The following is a 22,323-nucleotide window of genomic DNA, read 5'->3' on the forward strand; positions in this document are numbered from 1 at the left end:
GGACACATTTCTCAGAGTTGGGTCCATTTTTGACATGATCAGATCTGGGGTGGGTTTCCCGAAACATTCGTAGCGCTAAGTACTTCGTAACCTCTTATGAAACGTACGAGGTTAAGAAGTACTTGGCGCTAAGAACGTTTCGGGAAACTCACCCCTGATCATGTAGTTTATAGCATCACTGCACGTTTGTTGGTTACACATGCGTGATGCGTTGATTTGAGTTTTGTGACATGGCATGATATCCTTTTGGTAGTAGCCATTAGAAAACTGGTACACCTGATGTCATACAAGTATGCACACGGTCTGCAACAATTCTCAGGAAGGCTGAGTCATTTAAACGATGCTCAACTGGGTGAGGGGGCGAAAGTGTGCCAAGAAATATCCTCCACACCATTACACCGCCACTGGCAGACTGAACCGCTGATGCAAGACGGGACGCCTTCATGTTGTTTACGTCAGATCCCCGTCACGTGTCTCAGCAGAAATCGAGACTCGTCAGACCAGGCAACATTTTTCCAGTCTTGTGTTGTCATCTGATTTTGGTGAGCCCGTGTTGAATTGCCGGTTCTACTTGACAGGAATGGTACCTCGTGTGGTTTGCCACTGTTGCTTTTATAAGCATCCATATCAGCATTGTTAAGCAGCAAGCCTAGCCATAGCCACCACAGATCTGTTAGCCACTACTACTGGCAAAGTTTCCAAATTATAGGCAAGGAAATATTAATCAAGCCAACAGTTTCATAAACGTTAAATTTAGTACCTTGCCATTAACGCAGAAATTGGAGATTAGACATTTGGGACCACACCACCCAGAGCATTTCTGACAGGGTAGGATTGTACGTTTAGTTTCAGGCTTGTTAGCGACTCCTGACTATTTACCTATTACTAACAAATATCGCAATCGCTAATATACAGTATATATACATATATATACCAACCAGTACAAAAAATACTAAGACTACAGAGAGACCAACATACATTTTTAAATTTCAGATTTATCGCCCACAAATCTTAACATCCAGTAAACAAAAACAAAGTGATAGTCCCAAATGACTTTATAGTACAGCATTCTGCAGCATGAGCTTAATGGTGCTTTATGCCAAGATATTGTATAAACATAGGTAAAAGCACCGTCTACAAAATCTCCCTGCATTATAACGGCCATGTCTGACGTCCCGCGTGCTCCGTGTCTGGAGAGTCGCTCGTCTCTCTTCACATTTAAGCACCTTCCATTTCTACGCTGAAAAGCAACTCTCCCTTGTGGTTGAGAAGCGATACTGGATGACGTTTGCATAGTAGACGTGAGCACCATCCTGCCTAACAGTATAGATAGATAGTGTGACAGACGTATGCTGTTTGTGCCGGGGGGGGGGGGGGGGGGGGGGGGCAGCACACCCTGCCACCCTTGAGAGGAGAGTCTTCCATCTCTATCAGTCCGCTCAGAGGTGATTTCAGGTCAGGTCAAATACAAATCAAAATTTATTTGTATAGCGCTTTTAACAACACATGTTGTCACAAAGCGCTTTACAGGATTTAAAAGGTTAACAATACTATGGGTCCAGATCCCTAATGAGCAAGCCAAAGGCAACAGTGGCGAGGAAAAACTCCCTATGATGGTGGGGAATAGGAAGAAACCTCGGGAGAACCAAGACTCAAAAGGGAATCCATCCTCCATTGGGCGGCCCGTTAACACACAAATTACACAAAATACAGACAAATACACAAGTCACACACAAATCACACAATCAGACTAAGTAAAGGTAAAAATGAAAGTTCTGGGTTTTGATATTGTCACTGTAAATGTCTGTTGATGAACGCCAGGCTTTCATTCCGTGTCGGAGCTGCGATGCTGGTATTGTAGGCTCTGACTGCAATGTTACTCTCCAGGTGAACCTCGGAGAAAAGATACGAGATGTAGTAAATATGTAACAGATTAATCAAAGGCCAAACTAAACAGATGAGTCTTTAATCGAGTTTAAACATTGAGACTGTGTCTGAGTCCCGAATAGAGGCAGGAAGATTATTCCACAGTTGTGGAGCTTTAAAAGAAAAGGCTCTTCCACCTGCTGTGATCTTTTTGATCCTAGGAACAGTTAATAACCCTGCGTCCTGCGAGCGAAGTGAACGTGCTGGGTTGTAATGTTCAATAAGTTCACTAAGATAGTCTGGAGCTAAGCCATGCAGTGTTTTATATGTTAATAAAAGTATTTTATAGTCAATACAGGATCTAATTGGCAGCCAGTGTAATGACGATAGTACGGGACTAATGTGATCAAACTTTTTAGTTTTTGTTAAAACTCGTGCTGCTGCGTTCTGAACCAGCTGGAGTTTGTTTATCGATTTACCAGAACATCCAGCTAGGAGACTGTTGCAATAATCTAAATGAGAGGATATGAATGCATGGATTAGTTTTTCTGCATCACTAATATTTAATATGTTTCTAATTTTGGCAATGTTGCGCAAGTAAAAGAACGCTACCCTAGTTATATTATTAATATGTGTATCGAACGAGAGATCTGGGTCTATTGTGACGCCCAAGTTCTTTACCTCTGCGCTGGGGGGTTATAGTAAAAGAATGTAGATTCAATGCTACATTATGTATCTTGTCTTTCGCAGCCCTATTCATTCTGTTTTATCGGGATTTAGTGCTAGAAAGTTACACGTCATCCAATGTTTTATCTCTTCTACACATTTCTCAATCTTACTGTTTGCGCCTAAATCATAGGGTTTTGCCGATAAATATAGCTGAGTGTCGTCTGCGTAGGAATGGAAACTGATGTTATGCTTATGCATAACCTCGCCTAAGGGTAACATGTACAGTGTGAATAGAAGTGGTCCTAGGACTGTCCCTTGTGGGACACCATATTTAACCTGCACAGATTTAGAGGTTTTATTATTAACACTTACACATTGGAAGCAGTCAGTTAAATATGATCTACACCAGGAGAGTGCGACTCCTTTAATACCTACCGTGTTTTCTAGTCTATCCAGCAAAATGTTGTGGTCTACAGTATCAAAAGCTGCACTAAGACCTAACAGTATAAGGAACGAGACGAGCCCATTATCGGCCGATATTGGTAGATCATTCACTACCCTGAGTAAAGCTGTTTCAGTGCTGTGGTTTGGTCTAAATCCTGATTGGAACTTTTCATGGATACTATTTGATTGGAGATAGTGGTTTAACTGATTAGAAACTGCTTTTTCTAAAATTTTAGAGATAAAGGGGAGATTAGAAATGGGTCTATAGTTGGCTAGAATCTGCGGATCGAGATTCTGTTTTTTAATCAAGGGTCTAATTACGGCGCATTTTTATTGTTTGGGCATGTAACCTAGGTTAAGGGAGGAGTTAATCATATTAAGTAAGGGCCCTGCAATGGCTGGGAGTAGGTCTTTAAATAGACGGGTTGGAACTGGATCGAATATACATGATGTAGGCTTAGACGAATTAATCAGTGTTGTGAGCTCTTTTTGCGATATAGGATTGAAGATATTTAGCTCAGTAATATTTTTGGATGCATAGTTACTAATAACTAAACTACTGGGGTTGGATTGGAGGTTAGGCTGCGATAACAAGCCATGTCATGTATTATGACTCTGTAGTTGGATATTATCTATTTTATTATTGAAAAAGTTTTAAAATTCATCGCTAGTGTGTGTAAGTGCTGTGTTAGAACTAGTGTTGTTGATATTTCTTGTTAGTTTAGATACCGTCGCGAAGAGAAATCTAGGGTTATTCTTGTTGTTTTCTATTAGTGTCGAATAGTATGCAGCTCTAGCGTGGTAGTGGTGGTGTGGTGGTGGTGCAATGGTGTGGGGGATATTTTCCTTGCACATTTTGGGCCCATTAGTACCAATTGAGCATCGTGTCAACGCCACAGCCTACCTGAGTATTGTTGCTGACCATGTCCATCCCTTTATGACCACAGTGTACCCATCTTCTGATGGCTACTTCCAGCAGGATAACAAGCCATGTCATAAAGCACAAATCATCTGTCTGGGTTCTTGAACGCGACAATGAGTTCTGCAGCTACTGTGTGATGCTATCATGTCAATATGGACCAGACTCTCTGAGAAATGTTTCCAGTACCTTGTTGAATCTAAGGCATTTTTATTACATTTCAGAAGTGTTTCAGAACAATTGGATCTAGCCAATTTAAATATTAGTCAAAGACAACACAAGTAAACACAAAATACAGTTTTTAAATGATGTTGTTCATTAATAAGGGAGAAAACAATCCAAACCTACATGGCCCGGTGTCCTGGCCCATAGCAGTACCCCACGTCTACCTTTCAGGTGTGGTGACTTTTATTCATCCAGCCATGGGCCCATCCATCTGGTCCATCAAGAGTCACTCATCTCATCACTCCATAAAACCTTTGAAAAATGTTCCAAAATTTCTTGGCCTGGTCTTGATGTTTCAGCTTGTGTGTCTTGTTCAGTGGTGGTTGGGTTTCAGCCACCCTTACCTGGGCCTTGTCTCTGAGCTCTGAACACCTCGTGCGTCTGAGCACTCCAGGTAGGTTGTAGTTCTGGAGGATAATGGGTTCCTGCTAGCTTCACGTTTGATCTTCTCAGATCTTTGGCAGGTAATTTGCGTGTTTTTTTTTCCCTCAGGTTTCTTGCCACTGTTCACTTTTTTGCAACAAAATGTTTGATGCTTCTGTGAACAAGCCCCGATATCGGAACAATTTCAAGAGTACTCGGCTGCATCCCTCTGAAACACGGCCCTTGTAGATAGCTAGACGACAGAGTGTCTCCAAAATGGCAGTTCTTGTTGTGTACTCCTGCTGTACAGTGATGAACACCGACCAAAACGTGGTCTAATAAAGAACAACTGGTGAACAGACTACAGGTCATGGGTGCCCACGGCTCACTGAGGTACATGGAGCGAGAAGCCCAACCCATCTGGTGGGATCCCACCGAAGAGCTGTAGCATAAATTGCTGAAAAGGTTCATGCTGGCTATGTTCTAAATACACAGTGCATTACAGCTCCCAGCATATGGGCCTGCGTTGGACGGGTCAAAGTGCCCACGCCGACCGCTGTCCTCCCCAAACGTGCCCACGAGCATCAGAACTTCCCGCAGGTGGCTGGGCGTACGTGGCCTCCCTGGGGAGGAGAGGAGATGGTGGTGGAGTCCTTCATTCAGGGTGGAGGAGCACACACCAGGCGTTCATGTTCACAGCCTCCGTATGGGCCGTATGCCCATAATTGAACCTGGAGGGGGTGGATGTCGAGGGTTACTGCTTCTACCTGATGTCATTACGTTCGTGCGCTTTGATTTGTGACTCTTCAGCGGCCACGTCCCCTGCCATACGCCCTCCTCAGTGACGGTGCAGTGAGTGGCCCGTTTAGGACATGGAGGTGTTTGACTGATGGTGCCAGCGGTCTGCTGCAGGCCACACACACTTACGGCAGTCTGAGGTGTGTTCAGTGTGTTCAGGCTGGTGGTTCTGCTGTGGTGTCAGCGGGTTGAACAGTCTGGTTCCCCGTGGATGGTGGCATGCGTGTTTTTACCAGGCCAGGATCTCGTGTCTCTGACAAAGTGTGCGTCACTGTGTCGACCGCAGCAGCCCAAAGGTGTGTGTGGCTGCGTAAGCGTGTGTAATGGGGAAAAGCCACGAACAAGCCTCCAGCTTCAGGCTCCCACAAGCCTTACTGGAGCTCCTCCCATCCTGGGCCCACACCGAGTCAGGGGGCCGCACACACTCCGTGCCCATGACGACCCTTCCTGGGTGTGTGTGTGTGTGTGTGTGTGTGTGTCAGACTGAGTATGTGCAGCTGTCAGGGTGAAGCTGTATTCTTCCGTTCCGCTCCCCCACACTCTCTCTCTCTCTCTCTCTCTCTCTCTCTCTCTCTCTCTCTCTCTCTCTCTCTCTCTCTCTCTCTCTCTCTCTCTCTCTCTCTCTCTCTCTCTCTCTCTCTCTCTCTCTCTCTCTCTCTCTCTGTGTGTGTGTGTGTGTAATAGTTGTAGGGCTGAGGAATAAGATAAGCACAGATTGGGAATGTGTCCTGTGCTCTCTGGACTCTGTCGTAGGTCTTAATGATTCTTCTGTAGATTTCTGTTCTCCTCTTCTGTTCAACATTTAACAGCAACTTTCATAATTGCAACATCAGACTAATTAACTAACTCCTTAAAAAGAGGACAATAAAACAGGGCACTCCGAATTTAGGTGAAGTGCGTGTGCGTGCGTGCGTGGGAGATGGAGAGAGAGATGGGGGGAGAGAATAAACATCTGTATTTGGGTGTGTATTTGTTTCCCAGCCCAGCTACTAGGATTCCTGTGACGGATTCCTGTCTCTTACTCATTAGCTAGGTCATTACACTAAAGTCTTTTAAACTGATTATAACAAATCACTATAAATCTCCCTAACTCCATTAAAGGCTTTAAACCCCACAACAAGTCTTTACTCTAGGCTGTGTTTGGAGATGCTCACTTGTGCCGTGTGTGATATTGAAAGCACATGCCCCTATTCACATACTGATTGATTTTTAGTAATGCTACCAGCCTCAAAGGTCCCAACTGCCATCTGGCTGAGCGAGAGAGTGCTGGGGGGGTGGGTGAAAGGGGGGGGGGGGGGGGGGGGGGTGCTCAGAGCCTCCACATGTGCTCGGGCTGGAGGACGTTCTACTTTGTGGAGTATTTTTAGCGTAAAAGGAGCAGCTTTTTCCCTCTTTCCCTGAGACAAGGGCAGGATTTATCATTTCTGTCAGCCAGCCAGCCACGATACTAGAGAGACTCAGTACGAGACGCAGGGTTATCAGAGACTCTTCACAAGAGTACCACCATTTCTCTGCATTTCTCTCTCCATCTTTGTACGTTTCTCATTCTGAGGAGCAGATCTTGGTTTAGTTACTATTTTTTAAAGCTGTGTGTGTTTTGGTCTCACCCGTTGGCTCAGGGCCCTGTTGGGTGTGTGTGCCACCCAGGGCACCAGCGTGAAGCTCTTCCATGTTTTTTGTATTTATTTCATGTTTATTTAAGTGCAGTGTCACCATGTGGCCTCCAGGGGTGCGGTGAGTCAACACAGCAGGGGTGTCGGACCGGAGAGGAGGGGGGTGGGCAGAACGGCCCCGGGGGGGTCTGAGCAGCTCCATTGGTCAGGAGAAAGTACTGCACTGCACCGACTGCAACATGGTGCCTGTGTCCGGTTTGGGACGGACATCATTCAAAAAATTTAAGACCCTTCAAACATTTGCGTCGTTAAAGCGAGGCGGCTCCGACTTTTGCATCCACCACATTTAGTCATAACAAACTGCACTTTGTGTTGTAGGGGTTTCACCTACTAATCCTTTAAAGTAGATATAATTTGTTTTACCTTAATTATTAATCAGTCTCATTAATTTTAGAATCAGTCTCATATTCTAATTATACCAGAACCACAAGTTTAGTTATCAACTAAAGGTAATTAATGGTTTGGTATCTGAAGGATTTAACAATGAATTCTTTGGAGGTTTTGGCAACAACCGCTTTTGAATGACATCAACACAGACAATTTGGTGAAAATAAATGATACATTTATTTAAAACCAACTATTCTAAAACACAAAGAGCATCAACATGGATCAGTATATTTACAGTGAAGACTCAGCATCTAGTGTGTGTGTGTGTGTAAAAAAAGGGGAGGAGTAAGTGTGCGCGCTTGTGCGCGTGTGAGGAGGCGGAGTTGTAATCTCAGTTCTCCTATGGAGAACAAAGCAACTAAAATGGCGCCGACTTTAAACAGTAGAGCAGCGCGACTATGTTAATGAGCTCAGCTGGTTTATTCCAACGTGGTCAGAACAAAGAGTAATGGCGCTGGCTTACTAACTAAAAATTAATGTAGTGTGTCTGAGAATGGGAACTACAAGTTGTCAAATATTCAGAAGATAAAACATGGAGATTGCATGCCAGGTGGAGAACTTGTGTGTACAAATCTTAACGAAGTTTATGAAAATAAAGTTAAACACAAACATTCAGAATGTATTAACAAAAAACTTAGTTAACTCTGTAGTTCAAATAACTATGCCCTTTGATAAACTATGCCCAGCGGTAAGAGTCTCACGTGTTGAGGATTTGGGGTTTTGTCGTCCTCCTGGAATTAGGAGGGAATTTCCACCGCAGGCTCCTCGTTGATCAAACGACGTCGTCCAGGTGTGCTGGGGAATCGTCCAGGAACGCGAGTCTCGTTCACGGTTTAACAACAGGGAATTGATCGCCTTTGTTTCAGTCCGTGTGGCCGCGTTAGCAAGCTTGATTGAAGTAGTTAGGTGAATCTGTTGTCGCGGTACCGTTGATCAGTTGCTGGTTAGATTACACCGTAACTCGGGCTCGTTAATTAAGTAATACGACTTTCAGCTGTTTGCTGTTAGTCGTATGAAAGTTCGCGTGCTCTCAGAGAAAACCGGAGAGAGAGGAGTGGCGGAGCCTCTCTTTAATAGGTCTAACCTATGTGTCGGTCAAACCAGAGAGAGATATTACGGAGCCTCTCTTTAATAGGTCTAACCTATGTGTCGGTCAAACCAGAGAGAGATATTACGGAGCCTCTCTTTAATAGGTCTAACCTATGTGTCGGTCAAACCAGAGAGAGAAGGAGATATTACGGAGCCTCTCTTTAATAGGTCTAACCTATGTGTCGGTCAAACCAGAGAGAGAAGGAGATATTACGGAGCCTCTCTTTAATAGGTCTAACCTATGTGTCGGTCAAACCAGAGAGAGATAGATGAATGGCTGTTCAGGGTATTTAAACACCTGAACTGTAGACACACCCTTACTTCCGTCAAAGCAAGCTTGTTCAATGTGTTGCCAGTGGTACTGCCACCTGCTGGTTTAGCATGGTACCTACATTCCCCCCTTGGTCTTCAGACTGGGGCCGATGTCACAGTCCTGAAGAGCACAAAAGGTTATCCATGCAGTCCATGTTTCCTGTAGCATCCACTGGAAGGTGATCAATTCCATGAGTCAAGTTGTCCATCCCACTCATAGCATAATCCATGAGATGGCTGGGAGACGCTGTAGAGACACATCTGGGCAACAAGTTCACTACTGGGCAGTTCTTGAACAGTAACTAAGGTTAACCAAATCAAGAAAAACAATGAAAGGATACTAATGCATGGCTTAGATTTCTCTTGGCTTTACAATAAGAAAACAAGGTCACATGCAGGATTAAATGCCTTTGATGGAAAAGAGGAAATACATCAGGCATGGAGAAAGGTGTGGAGTTAGCACATGTTGGTGTTAGTCTGTTGGCTGGAACAAACCTAACAATGCTTTAAAGGAAAGATCTTGCTGGACTAAAACATTTGGGTTAATGTCCAGTTAGAGTGTGGCTTCTTGTGAGATCTAGTAAAATGTAAATGGGGGTTTAACTGAGGTGTAATGCCTCATCCTATCCTGTGATAGACAAGTATTTAAGTATCTCACACTTGCTATACTGGTAGAGGAGAGAATAAGATCTGTGTGAGGGGTAAAATGTAGAAGTTAGGAGGTAACGCTGGGTACATCCCCCTTAGTAAAGAACCTACTGCATTGAAACTACAGAACTGTGAGCGGAGATGATGCCAGGAACATCTCCCTTTAAAGGGTTAGAGATCTGGAAACATAGCTACATGTTTACAGGCTGAATGTTTACATGTAACTTCGTATAAAGTCAGTTCTACCTCCTCCTGGCTCAGGCTGGAGGTCCACTAACTGATCTTTATCTATGGCTGTCCCCCCTTCCACTGGTTCTGTCTCTCTTTCCACCTCTTGGCTCTGTCCCTGTGACGAGAGTAGTGAGAGGGGCCTGCAGACAGAACAGTGTCTGGATTTACAGGGAAAACATAGGGAGGATCTTGGAGCTCTTTGGAGTCTCCTCCAGGCATACTGGGCTGCACAACAGTCTCCCAAACTGTCTGCGTGGTCTTCCTGATCTCACGCATCGACAGGTCACCTTGGCGTGCTAAAAGTGTGACATGGGTTCTCACACAAGGGTGGAGATTGTGCAAAAATAGGGATTTGAAGGTTTGGTCTTCTGTGAGACCGGGTCCATTTCTTCCCTGGAAAAATGTTTGTTTCAAGCGATTAAAGTAGTCTCTGGGATGCTCTGAACGCTTGTGCTTAATTTTAATGGCTGACATGAATGCTGACGCTTCGTCAAAATAAGGGGAATACTCCTCAGCGAGGGCTTTGCATAGCTGAGTGTAACTGTCCCTAATGGAAAACGGCTGTGATTCTATGAATGTGCGAACTGATCTAGAGGTGGTTTTCCAAATCAGCTTCACTTTCTCTCGTTCTGTTGCATAAGGCAAGTCCGAGAGGCTACACTCAATTTCTTTGAGGTAGTCTTCAACATGGTAGTTTGACCTTGCTGGGTCGAATGGCTCCATGTCCTTGGCTAGTGAATCTAGTAACTTTAACCGAGGGAAATGTTCAAGGACATGTCTATTAGAATAGGAAGGTGGACCTTCACTATCCAAGTGGTGTAACTCTTGGTCAATAGGATGCCTACTGCCTCCTGTCTCTCTGTGCCTAGGTGGCAGTAATGAGCCTTTATGCATCTCAAGTTGAGAAATATCTGTATTTCTCCTTGAGGAAAAAGCTGTAGCATGTACGTCACTGTGCCAGCCTGTGCGTGGGTCAGTGGAATGATGCTCAGCGTTTAAGTAAGGCCTGTTATCTGCTCTACCTGGTGAGACGTCCCTTGTCTGTACGTTCTGCCAGTGGTGTACATCAGCATGCCTTCTGCCGTCCTGCTCTGTGTCTATAGGGGGCAACAGTGAGCCTTTGTGCATCTCAAGTTGGGAAATTTTTGCATTTCCTCTTGAGGAAATAGCTGCAGCATGTACGTCACTGTGCCAGCCTGTGCGTGGGTCAGTGGAATGATGCTCAGCATTCATACAAGGCTTCTTAACTGTGGTACCTAATGAGATGTCCCTGGTCTGGACATCATGCGGAGGATAATGGTCACCAGCATGCTTTCTACCTTCCTGGTCTCTGTCCATAGGGGGCAACAGTGAGCCTTTGCGCATCTCAAGTTGAGAAATATCTGCAGTTCTCCTTGAGGAAGAAGCTGGAACATGTACGTCACTGCGCCAGCCTGTGCGTGGGTCAGTGGAATGATGCTCAGCTTTTAAGTAAGGCTTCCTAGCTGCTGTACCTGACGGGATGTCCCTGGTCTGGACATCATGCAGAGAATAAGGAGGGCCAAAAGACATAGCAGGATTAGTATTACTCTTTTTGTTACTCAAGAGTAAGTGGGCAGAAGCTAGGGACGAGTAAGAGGGCTCTGCTGACTTGTAGCAAGAGGATGCAGACAGGGCATCTGCTCTTGGAGGGTGCTTCTCCACAGAGGCTTCACTTTGAGCTTCAGAAGCTGAACCGTCAGTAGTATCATATGGATACTCTGAGGAAGAACTAGTTACATCTAACCTAAGACTCGTGGGGACTGGAGCCGGGGCCTTAGGATGTACGACAGGTGCATCATCACCTGTGGAGTGCTGACTATATTGGCTTTCTACTGTAACTAATTTAGAAGGTCTAGAGGTGCCAGATCTAGTTACAAGGAAATCCTGCGCTCTTGCACAGGCAAGTTCACTCTCCCTTTGGAGGCGGGCAGTTTCTGTTAAGCCCGTGTGACGTTCACTTACGGTGAGCACGTCATTCAGCGCACGAGTGGTCAGTTGGAGGTTGAGGCGAAGGCTTTCAACCTCAGAACTGAGCTTAGCAGTGTCCTGTTTGAGGAGTCTATTTTCCTTGCGTAGTGCCTCTACTTCTAAGAGAGCCTGCTGCTGACATAGAAGGAACATTTTAAAAACTACATCTGGAACGGTAGGGGTCTCCTCAAAGGAGTCCTTTAGAGGTTTGTCAACTTCCTTTCTACCTGGTTCAAGCATCTGAAGGAGCTGAACAACCAGAGATGGACAAGTATTCTGCTTAAGAAAAGCCATGGTTAGTCTCTCTAAGTGCACCTATAGACTATTTCAAAAAGGGGCAAAATCAAATCAGCTTTAGTACAACCTGGCTTAGTTAATGTGCCAGGACCTTGTGTCTGGGCAGGTAAAAAGGGTAATTACCTAGGTGGACAAGCCAAATTGAAACTGGGGTAAAAAGAATTGTGCCAAAGGTGATTATGGTCTCTGAAACTAAACACTAGCACACTGGACCAAAGACTGCAACAGTGAAGTCTGATAACTGCACTAAATAATTATCCTAATACTTCTGCAGTACAGGGGAAATAAGTGGGATGCCACACAAATTAAAGCAACTGAATTACTATTGAAGTAATCAGAAGTTAAATGAGTAAAATAAATATACTGATCTTCAGTTGATTGCTCAATGAATGTGAATAGTAACCAAATGGTAAACAAATTAGAACAAGATATCACCAAACTAAAAGTTACCAAGAATTAGCTTTCCTCTATAGGAAGACTTAGGAAGCGCTCTGGCGCCCTCTTCTGGCGAATTTGGAGATGGTCATATTCTAATGGCTTGAAAGCCTGTGATATGAAAAAATGGTTGATATCAAACAAATATGGTTGAGCCAGAAATCCCCCTCACACGGGGCTCCAATTATGTAGGGGTTTCACCTACTAATCCTTTAAAGTAGATATAATTTGTTTTACCTTAATTATTAATCAGTCTCATTAATTTTAGAATCAGTCTCATATTCTAATTATACCAGAACCACAAGTTTAGTTATCAACTAAAGGTAATTAATGGTTTGGTATCTGAAGGATTTAACAATGAATTCTTTGGAGGTTTTGGCAACAACCGCTTTTGAATGACATCAACACAGACAATTTGGTGAAAATAAATGATACATTTATTTAAAACCAACTATTCTAAAACACAAAGAGCATCAACATGGATCAGTATATTTACAGTGAAGACTCAGCATCTAGTGTGTGTGTGTGTGTAAAAAAAGGGGAGGAGTAAGTGTGCGCGCTTGTGCGCGTGTGAGGAGGCGGAGTTGTAATCTCAGTTCTCCTATGGAGAACAAAGCAACTAAAATGGCGCCGACTTTAAACAGTAGAGCAGCGCGACTATGTTAATGAGCTCAGCTGGTTTATTCCAACGTGGTCAGAACAAAGAGTAATGGCGCTGGCTTACTAACTAAAAATTAATGTAGTGTGTCTGAGAATGGGAACTACAAGTTGTCAAATATTCAGAAGATAAAACATGGAGATTGCATGCCAGGTGGAGAACTTGTGTGTACAAATCTTAACGAAGTTTATGAAAATAAAGTTAAACACAAACATTCAGAATGTATTAACAAAAAACTTAGTTAACTCTGTAGTTCAAATAACTATGCCCTTTGATAAACTATGCCCAGCGGTAAGAGTCTCACGTGTTGAGGATTTGGGGTTTTGTCGTCCTCCTGGAATTAGGAGGGAATTTCCACCGCAGGCTCCTCGTTGATCAAACGACGTCGTCCAGGTGTGCTGGGGAATCGTCCAGGAACGCGAGTCTCGTTCACGGTTTAACAACAGGGAATTGATCGCCTTTGTTTCAGTCCGTGTGGCCGCGTTAGCAAGCTTGATTGAAGTAGTTAGGTGAATCTGTTGTCGCGGTACCGTTGATCAGTTGCTGGTTAGATTACACCGTAACTCGGGCTCGTTAATTAAGTAATACGACTTTCAGCTGTTTGCTGTTAGTCGTATGAAAGTTCGCGTGCTCTCAGAGAAAACCGGAGAGAGAGGAGTGGCGGAGCCTCTCTTTAATAGGTCTAACCTATGTGTCGGTCAAACCAGAGAGAGATATTACGGAGCCTCTCTTTAATAGGTCTAACCTATGTGTCGGTCAAACCAGAGAGAGATATTACGGAGCCTCTCTTTAATAGGTCTAACCTATGTGTCGGTCAAACCAGAGAGAGAAGGAGATATTACGGAGCCTCTCTTTAATAGGTCTAACCTATGTGTCGGTCAAACCAGAGAGAGAAGGAGATATTACGGAGCCTCTCTTTAATAGGTCTAACCTATGTGTCGGTCAAACCAGAGAGAGATAGATGAATGGCTGTTCAGGGTATTTAAACACCTGAACTGTAGACACACCCTTACTTCCGTCAAAGCAAGCTTGTTCAATGTGTTGCCAGTGGTACTGCCACCTGCTGGTTTAGCATGGTACCTACAGTGTTTTACTCTGTTGTATCTATCGCTTCTTGTTGTCAGGGAAACACTGGTGGCCGACGCTGCTAACCCCTATTACAGGTGTGCATTAGTGTGTGCATGTTATTTATTTTAGACATCAAACACTGCAGAAGGAATAATGTGCTTCACTAATTGAACAAAACACATTTGCACGCCTTGTACGGTTTTCCCCGTGTGTGTGGGAGGCACTAGGTGTTCGGCGCCCGCTGTACGGTCGTAGCCCAGTGTTCGGATCTCTGTCACCATCTCCAACAGCAACGCCACACATACTGCAGCACTGTGCTCGTTTTCGCCCTCACACCCCGTGGAAACCAGCGCCGCTGTGCACAGAGTCATCCTGGAGAAATAAAACTGCACTTTCGAGGGTTTCTCCCTCCGTTTGTTTCCACGAGGGAGGAATAATTAAAGACGCTATTATTACAAACGCGGTGGCGATAAGGGCAACTTCACAGGGTTGGAATGAGGCCTGCAGCTGACTCCCTTTTGATGGCAGTGAAATCATTAGTGCCTTGACGAGCTCTGAAGGCAAGAAGCTTCCTGTTCTGTTGAACTGTACACTCGTCTAATGTCTGCAGAAGCCCTTGAGGTGTCTCTCTCGCTCTCTCTCTCCCCTCCCCTCTCCATCTTTCTCCTACTGTCGGTTACAGCATTGTGTAACAACAGATTTAAGTTACGAATAGTTGATAGTGGGTCAACACCATAAACATGGAGAAATTGAAGTTTAACGGGTACAGGTGAAGAAAAATTGTTATATCGGTCTCATTACCTGAAGGTGGAATTCCTAGTCTGTGCAGTGACCTAATACTTTTGGTTAAAATAATTTGCCACAGTGATCAGTTGAATAGTGAATAAATAAATGTAACATTTATTGAATGATTTAAACAATTTAGCGTTATAATGCGTAGAACATGTAAAGTCGAAGGCTAGGATTAGGTGCAGAGCCGTTTAAGGAAACGTTAACTAACCCAAAAGCTACTATGATTAAAGCAATTTGAAATGGAGAAAAATGCCTTATGGATGATGCTCTTCAGTAGAGGATAATGGTGTGTCCTGCGTCTATGCTAAAAGGGGTCAAATCTAGTTCTAAACTGCAATCAGAATAAGGACTGGCTAAAATGAATCATGCTAAAATCACGCTAATCTGGTTTGAATGGGTAATTCTATGGTGAGAGTAGGGAACAAGCAGGCTGGATTAGAGCTGCATTAAGAATGAGGCTCTTCCTGGCTAGGACGGCTGTCCGCTCGTGCCGGAAGGACTGTGGTATTGTGAGGTCCAAAATTAAACCACACATAATTTCCAGAAGTTCTACCAAGCACTGACCATGGTCCAGCCTTACCTGAAGGTTCATAGACATTTAGCGGGATCGTTCCTGATCCGCTATCTACTTGGTTGAGAAAGTAAGGCGTTCGGAGAGTTGAGCATTGGTATCTGCTTGGTGGTCTTTGATGTGCTACCGTAGAAGAAAACTAACCCGAACTCTATACATGAAAATGGAGGCCAAGGTATCTTCAGTGACAACGCAGTAGAGCAAATTAAGGGAGTAACAAACTTACGGACAAGGCAGATGTCCGTATATAAAAGCGTAAGAACTTTATTCTTGATTTCCGTTACTGTTGACACCTCCAAAGAAGTCCCGGCACTTTTATTTTGGGGTTCAAAGTCGTCTGCTTCCACCCCGGTAACGTTGAGCTCTGTGGTCCGATGCTGTCCTTGCTTCACCGTCACCCCCCTGGCACCTCTTCAGGCCGCTCTGGGCGCAGGGAGCAGCTCTCCCCTCCCGCTCGCCAGAATCACGACGCCCTCGGGCCCGGTGTGGACGGGAACCTGCGGGTGGACACCATGATTGCGGAGAGATCTCTCCATGCTTAGTCCTGCCACACGGAGCTCGTCGTAAAATTGATGGCCAGTCGTGAGTCACGTAAATCGTACTCTTTATTAGGGATGTGTTTTTGAAGGATGATTAACGCAGATCAGGCCGTGAGTTGTTCTTAAGGCCAGCTGATTTAAAGTTTTTCAATTAAGGCTGCATATACTCAAACCAACGCCTTGGAAGGCCATTAAATGCGGAAATTGTGGTTGGGTGCTGGAGTGGGCGTAAGACGAATAGCCCTCACCATCCTTGCAGTGACATATTAGCGTACCTGAGCTGTAAGCTGCGTTGACCCAAGCCAAGCGTCAGCGAACAAGCATTTTTGAAAGTGAAACCAGGTATATAAGCGTTCAGCTAGGTGAGGAGATGAGCGTATTACATCGGGGCAGTGCGTCTGGACGAGTGATGACCGACACCTTTCTCTGCTGATTCTTGAGCACTTGAGGGCTTTGCGATCACCATGGAAGGGTCTGCACACACCTGATTCCTCATTTACATATGTGTATTAACACGTGAGGAGGAGAGCAGGCAGTGTGTGTGTGTGTGTGTGTGTGTGTGTGTGTGTGTGTGTGTGTGTGTGTGTGTGTGTGTCTGGCAGTGCGTGGATTAATGTGTGTGTTTGCGGACCACTTCATAGTTAGCGCTGGTTTTCTCCCCTTTGATCTTCCAGAAAGCGACGCCGTTCGCCTTTACGCACTGCGATTGGCTCAGCACACCCTGGGGAGGTGTGGCTGACTTCACAAGAATGAAACAACACCGTCGTTGGGCTCCATTTTGTTTCATAGTCCTGTTTGTTGTGGCGGCGTGTGTGCTCACAGACACGGCTCGGTCTGCGTGTGACCTCGGAGATGGGTCTGCGGATCCAGACGGGGGGGCTTTTATGACCACGTCCCGTCCGCCAGCACCGTGCCCCTCCCCTCCTGATCACACGGATGTTCACGCACCCCCCTGCCCCTCCTCCCACGTCCTCGTGCGTCCTCGTCCGTCCTCGTGCGTCCTCCCCTCTCCTCTCAAGCTTGCGTAGCGACCGGGGTGCGTGGAACTGCTTGGGGAGCAGTTTTTGAGGTGGAGATTCCCAAAACTTCAGCAGTTAGGAGTTAGTGTGACAGTACAGCGAGGAAGAGGAGGAGTTGAAGAGGTGATGAAGCTATTGGTTGCTCTGATGTTGCTAGGATACATGTTTCTGGGGTTTACTTTTTTAGGAACATAAACTACACGTTTGTCTGAGGTTCGTGAAAGGCGGCGGGAACTGCCAGCCTGGAGGTGAACACCTCCTGCTCAGGTCAACGTACCAAAGGGCGTGGTTGTCTCCGCCCCCAAACCAGCAGAGCTCAACGTGAGGTGTCCTGTGGTGGGGTGAGCGTTTGCGGTAGCCGTGTACGAGGCCCTGCTGAGACATTTCAGAGTTGAGCTCTGAAAGCAGAGAGACTTTTATGGACGTGGTATCGGCTGCAGGTCAGAGGTCGTGGGTCTCCGCCGCCCCTCACCTGTCCTGCGTGACCTGGACCGAGAGCACATTGCTTTCCCAGCAGGTGTGAGCAGATCCCACTAACAGGTGAAGTCGAGCCCCTTGTAGCCTGCGCTGCTATAACTCCGAGAGAATGAGACATCATTTCTCAGCTTGCTGTTCGCTATAGTCACATATTTAAATGAATACATCTGATTGAATGGCCAGTAGTCGTATTCCTGGTACTTGGTGTCTGTGTCCTTTGTTGGAGACGTGTGCTAGGTGCTTACAGCAGTGTCAGGTTTGAGCAGCGTGTGGTACAGTCCATCTGCTCTCTCATCCCTGCTGGGTGGGAGGTGGTGTTAGAGGACGAGGGGGGGGACACACTGAACTTCACATCTGGAGAATAATGGCTCAGTGTGTCCCCTGTGGGTCTCTGTGAAAGTAAAAGAATCATGCAGAGACATTACCACCACTTTGGATGGGGTGGGTGGTGTGTGTGTGTGTGTGTGTGTGTGTGTGTGTGTGTGTGTGTGTGTGTGTGTGTGTGTGTGTGTGTGTGTGTGTGTGTGTGTGTGTGCATGAGAGAGATCTGCAAGACTGCAGTATATGGCCCTGTGTAGATACAGTGGCGCACCCTATGTGCAAATCCATTATCAGGGAAGATTATTCTGTTCTCTTCTGTCTAATCACCTCCAGCTCTAGGGGAACCATGTCAAATAAACATTACTCACTTCATACAGAGCATAATGTCACACTGAGTCCACGAGTGTGTTCTCCTCTCCTTTGGCTGTCCCAGCAGCCGAGACTAGAGATCCCAGACTTGAGCTGTCCACCTTTTTTAAGGCTAATTTAATAATGGACGTAGCTGCTCCCAGTCGCAGGGGCTCACGTGGACATCTTCAGCGCTGCAATATCACCCTCTCTCCTGACAGTCCACTGATGGGGCTCAAAAGCTTGTGATGGAGAGTGAAGCCACGGTCTCCACCCTGCCCCTCTTCAAGGGTGTTTTTTCTTTCTCATCATTAAGACCTGCATTTGGCACTTTCACTTTGAGCTTAGGTCCTTCTCTTTGGTGTTTCTCGGGGCTGAACTCATGCTGAATGCCTCATTGGTGGTTTTGGGGCGGTATATTCCCCTGTTTTCTTCCCATCTAAAGGGTGCACTCTCGTCCCAACTGAGCGGGGCACTAGGAAGAGTGAGGCGTTGGTGGTGGGAGTGTGTCCACAGCCCTGGGTGAACTCCTTCATGTCACAGATGCTGACACACCGAGTCGGGGCAGAAGTTTAAAGCGGTATCGGTTCACCTGGTGTGTTCACACTATTCCTACTGTTTAGGATTAAACTGGTACTAAACTGGTACTTAATCCAGATTGCAGTTATTTGTGTTAATGGTAAAACGGGGTATGTGCAGCATATCTAAAAAGTACAAAAAGTATTAAATAAATGTCGGTATTAAGTTGCAACTCAAGGGCCGAAAGATGAATGTCAGAGGAACGTTTTCATTTTGGAGAACTTGTAATTCGGAGCTGTTAACTCTGAAGGGACCCAAATCAGTGGAATTGCTGCTTCTTTGATCTTAAGCTTTGAATAAGATGAAATGTATGAGGTAAAAGAGGAATAGCAAGGTTTACCTAAAAATACCATTTGAGTTATTTTAGTCAGTACCCTGAGTAGGTGGGTGAAGATGATTCAACATTCAGACCTTTTGATTTTGTGCTTGCTCAGTGCTTTGATTCCACCTCGTGTTGCTGCAGTGTGGCCCTCTTCATCGGAGGAACCCTTACCTCTCCAGGCTGTCTGCACAGTTTTGGACTACAATGTAGTCCTTTCTATATTTAGTTTTGGTTTATCATTAGTGCGGCCTCTAAGTAGCTTTACCGATGTCCCATAGTGGCAGTAAAAGCATCTTGAAAGCATTCAATTGAATTTCCTGATATCTGCAGATACCATGTGAGATAAATCCTGTTTGGTGCCATTGATGGTCCGTTATGGCTCTCCTACATGAGATGTCTGTGTTCTTCCGCTCTCCCCTGTGGTCCTGGTGGTGGTGGCGACAGCCCTGCGTGAGCAGAAATCAGGATGGTGGCCCTGTCGCTGAAGATCTGCGTGCGTCAGTGCAACGTGGTGAAGACCATGCAGTTTGAGCCGTCCACGCCGGTGTACGACGCCTGTCGTATCATCAGAGAGAGGGTTCCTGAGGCCCAGACCGGACAAGGTGAGGCTTTCTAGGACTTTGACCATCTTGCCCTGTTCACCTTGAGTTCCCCTACAAAGACGAAGTGGTTCCTCTGTGGCCGGGAGCCAACAGCTGGTCCGGTGATGTGTGATGGTGAAAGATGTTCTTGCCACCGGTCGTGTGCTGTTAGGCACGACTCTTCACCTGTTGAAGAGCATTCAGAGAGCACTTGAACAGATCAGCCGTAAACGCAGGTTTATTTCCTCGTGCCTTTTTGAAGCAGCTGTGGGCTGATGTTTGCCTCTGCTGATGTACAGAGCTGCTCTTTAACTCTCCCTCAAAGTGCCTATGATGGATGAGAAGGCACAACGCTGGCTGAGAAGATAAAAATCTGTGTCACCACCATAGCACTCTCGTTCTGTCTTTTTCCCTCTCTCTCTCTCTCTCTCTCTCTCTCTCTCTCTCTCTCTCTCTCTCTCTCTCTCTCTCTCTCTCTCTCTCCTTCCTCTTCCGTCAGTAATCAAACTGTCCAAGTCGAGCATTAGGGGCTCAGTGTTAATTGTGGTTGGTTCAGGGTCTTCCTGTGTGATGCAGGGTTACCTCTGCAGGAGATGGTCGCAGGCAGGAGTCTGGGGTGCTGCTTGCACACTCAGCAGACTGCAGGACAGATTTATATTCATCCTGGGCTGTGCAGCCAGCAGGACTCCCTGAGCCACAATGAACCTCATTCTGCTTATGAATGTCACTTACATTTCTCATCTTTAGCAACAAATGATGCTTTTGTTTAGACGAGACATCACTATCATTTTTTTTTTCTATGAAATGTAGTGTCCATAAATCTTTGTTAAGAGCCAGCAGTGTGTCCAGAGGTTTTGCCAGTAGGAGAGTGTTTATGGACTTATGGTTAATGGTCTAAAACTGCAGTGTGGTCTTATGCCCTGGCGAAGGTCTTTGACGGTTATCTCCACCTCACTCTGTTCCAGCATCAGATTATGGCCTGTTCTTGTCGGACGATGACCCCAGGAAAGGGATCTGGTTGGAATCGGGGCGGACGTTGGATTATTACATGCTGAGGAACGGGGTAAGGGCGTGGTGCTCGGCCTGCTAGTTTAACCATCTCCTCGGACCGTTATCTCACCACCTCCTTCAAGCTGTTGTTGATGATGCGGTCGTCATGCTTTACTCTCTCACTTCCGCAGGACGTGCTGGAGTACAAGAAGAAGCAGAGGCCACAGAAGATCAAGATGTTGGATGGAGCCATCAAGACCATCATGGTGGACGACTCCAAAACCGTGGGGGAGCTGCTCGTCACAGTTTGCAGCCGAATCGGTGAGGGACGCTCACTTGGGATCGCTCTTCCTCCATCCTCATCCTCATCGCCAGGCCTTCAGCCACCCGCGTGTTCTCAGGAAGTTTTACTTCCGCCTGGTGATCTTCTCGGAGGAAAAGCAATCGCAGGGAAGGGCCAGCTTGCTCCCTAACTATTCTTCTTGTGTTCCTTTACGTAGGAATCACAAACTATGAGGAGTACTCACTCATCCAGGAGCAGGGGGAGGAGAAGAAAGAGGAGGGGATGGGCACGCTGAAGAAGGAGCGTACTCTGCTCCGGGACGAGAGGAAGATGGAGAAGCTCAAAGCCAAGCTCCATACTGACGATGACTGTGAGTTTCACCCCCACATAGCACGTGTTCCCACACCCGAACACACACACACACACACGGACATACAGTACTCACTGCTTCAGAAATACTGCTGTATTTTCATACACTGCACTTTTATGTACTTTTATATACAACAGTATGTGTTGGTATTGGAAGCTATACACGTCTATTTCAGACTTAGCAGCACAGTGTGAATGGAGATGATGTATGATGATTTCATTGTGCAGTTTGCATGCTTCTGATTGGTTGGTTGAAGTTTCCCTCGCTTACTATGTTGGCTTCGTAGCTTCAATGTCTGAAGAAGTAAAGTTTAGAGCACAAACATGCCTGATGCACTACATTTGGTGTAAGAAAAGTTGGGAAAATATTATTTATGCAATGACGCCTGGGAAATCGGTTCTTTTAAAAACACGTTAGGCATATCCATACACCTACTACACTAAATATCTGATGATTTATAATGTATTTTATGAAGCGAAACATTCTAATTCTTCATGCTGTTTTGATTATAATATTATATTGTGATTTTTTGGCCCAGTATGCTGTAACTGGTTGATCTCTTGTTTGCAGTGAACTGGTTGGACCACAGTCGTACGTTTCGTGAGCAGGGAGTGGAGGAGAGTGAGACTCTGCTGCTCAGGAGGAAGTTCTTCTATTCGGACCAGAACGTGGACTCCCGTGATCCTGTGCAGCTTAATCTGCTTTACGTACAGGTCTGCTGTCCTACTCTCTCTCTCTACCTCAGTCTTCTTCATGTCCAGGTCTGCTGTCCTACTCTCTCTCTCTACCTCAGTCTTCTTCATGTCCAGGTCTGCTGTCCTTCTCTCTGTCTCTACCTCAGTCTTCTTCATGTCCAGGTCTGCTCTCTCTCTCTCTCTACCTCAGTCTTCTTCATGTCCAGGTCTGCTGTCCTACTCTCTCTCTCTACCTCAGTCTTCTTCATGTCCAGGTCTGCTGTCTCTCTCTCTCTCTACCTCAGTCTTCTTCATGTCCAGGTCTGCTGTCCTACTCTCTCTCTCTACCTCAGTCTTCTTCATGTCCAGGTCTGCTGTCCCTCTCT

General features: G+C 45.8%; 1 protein-coding gene across 1 annotated transcript in view; it reads left to right on the plus strand.

The window, feature by feature from the left end:
• LOC143501908 (talin-2-like) overlaps positions 1-22,323 on the plus strand; it is a gene marked incomplete at its 3' end in the record, with an annotated part of 58,635 nt that overhangs the window by 27,184 nt on the left and 9,128 nt on the right. Inside the window, exons 3-7 of the mRNA XM_076995067.1 lie at positions 19,484-19,641; positions 20,586-20,683; positions 20,802-20,931; positions 21,111-21,263; positions 21,834-21,976. Of these exons, the coding sequence (XP_076851182.1) occupies positions 19,506-19,641; positions 20,586-20,683; positions 20,802-20,931; positions 21,111-21,263; positions 21,834-21,976 (660 nt within the window). The remainder of the gene's footprint in view (positions 1-19,483; positions 19,642-20,585; positions 20,684-20,801; positions 20,932-21,110; positions 21,264-21,833; positions 21,977-22,323) is intronic.

This window comes from Brachyhypopomus gauderio, unplaced genomic scaffold (genome assembly GCF_052324685.1).
Source record: "Brachyhypopomus gauderio isolate BG-103 unplaced genomic scaffold, BGAUD_0.2 sc178, whole genome shotgun sequence".
Lineage (NCBI taxonomy): Eukaryota > Metazoa > Chordata > Actinopteri > Gymnotiformes > Hypopomidae > Brachyhypopomus > Brachyhypopomus gauderio.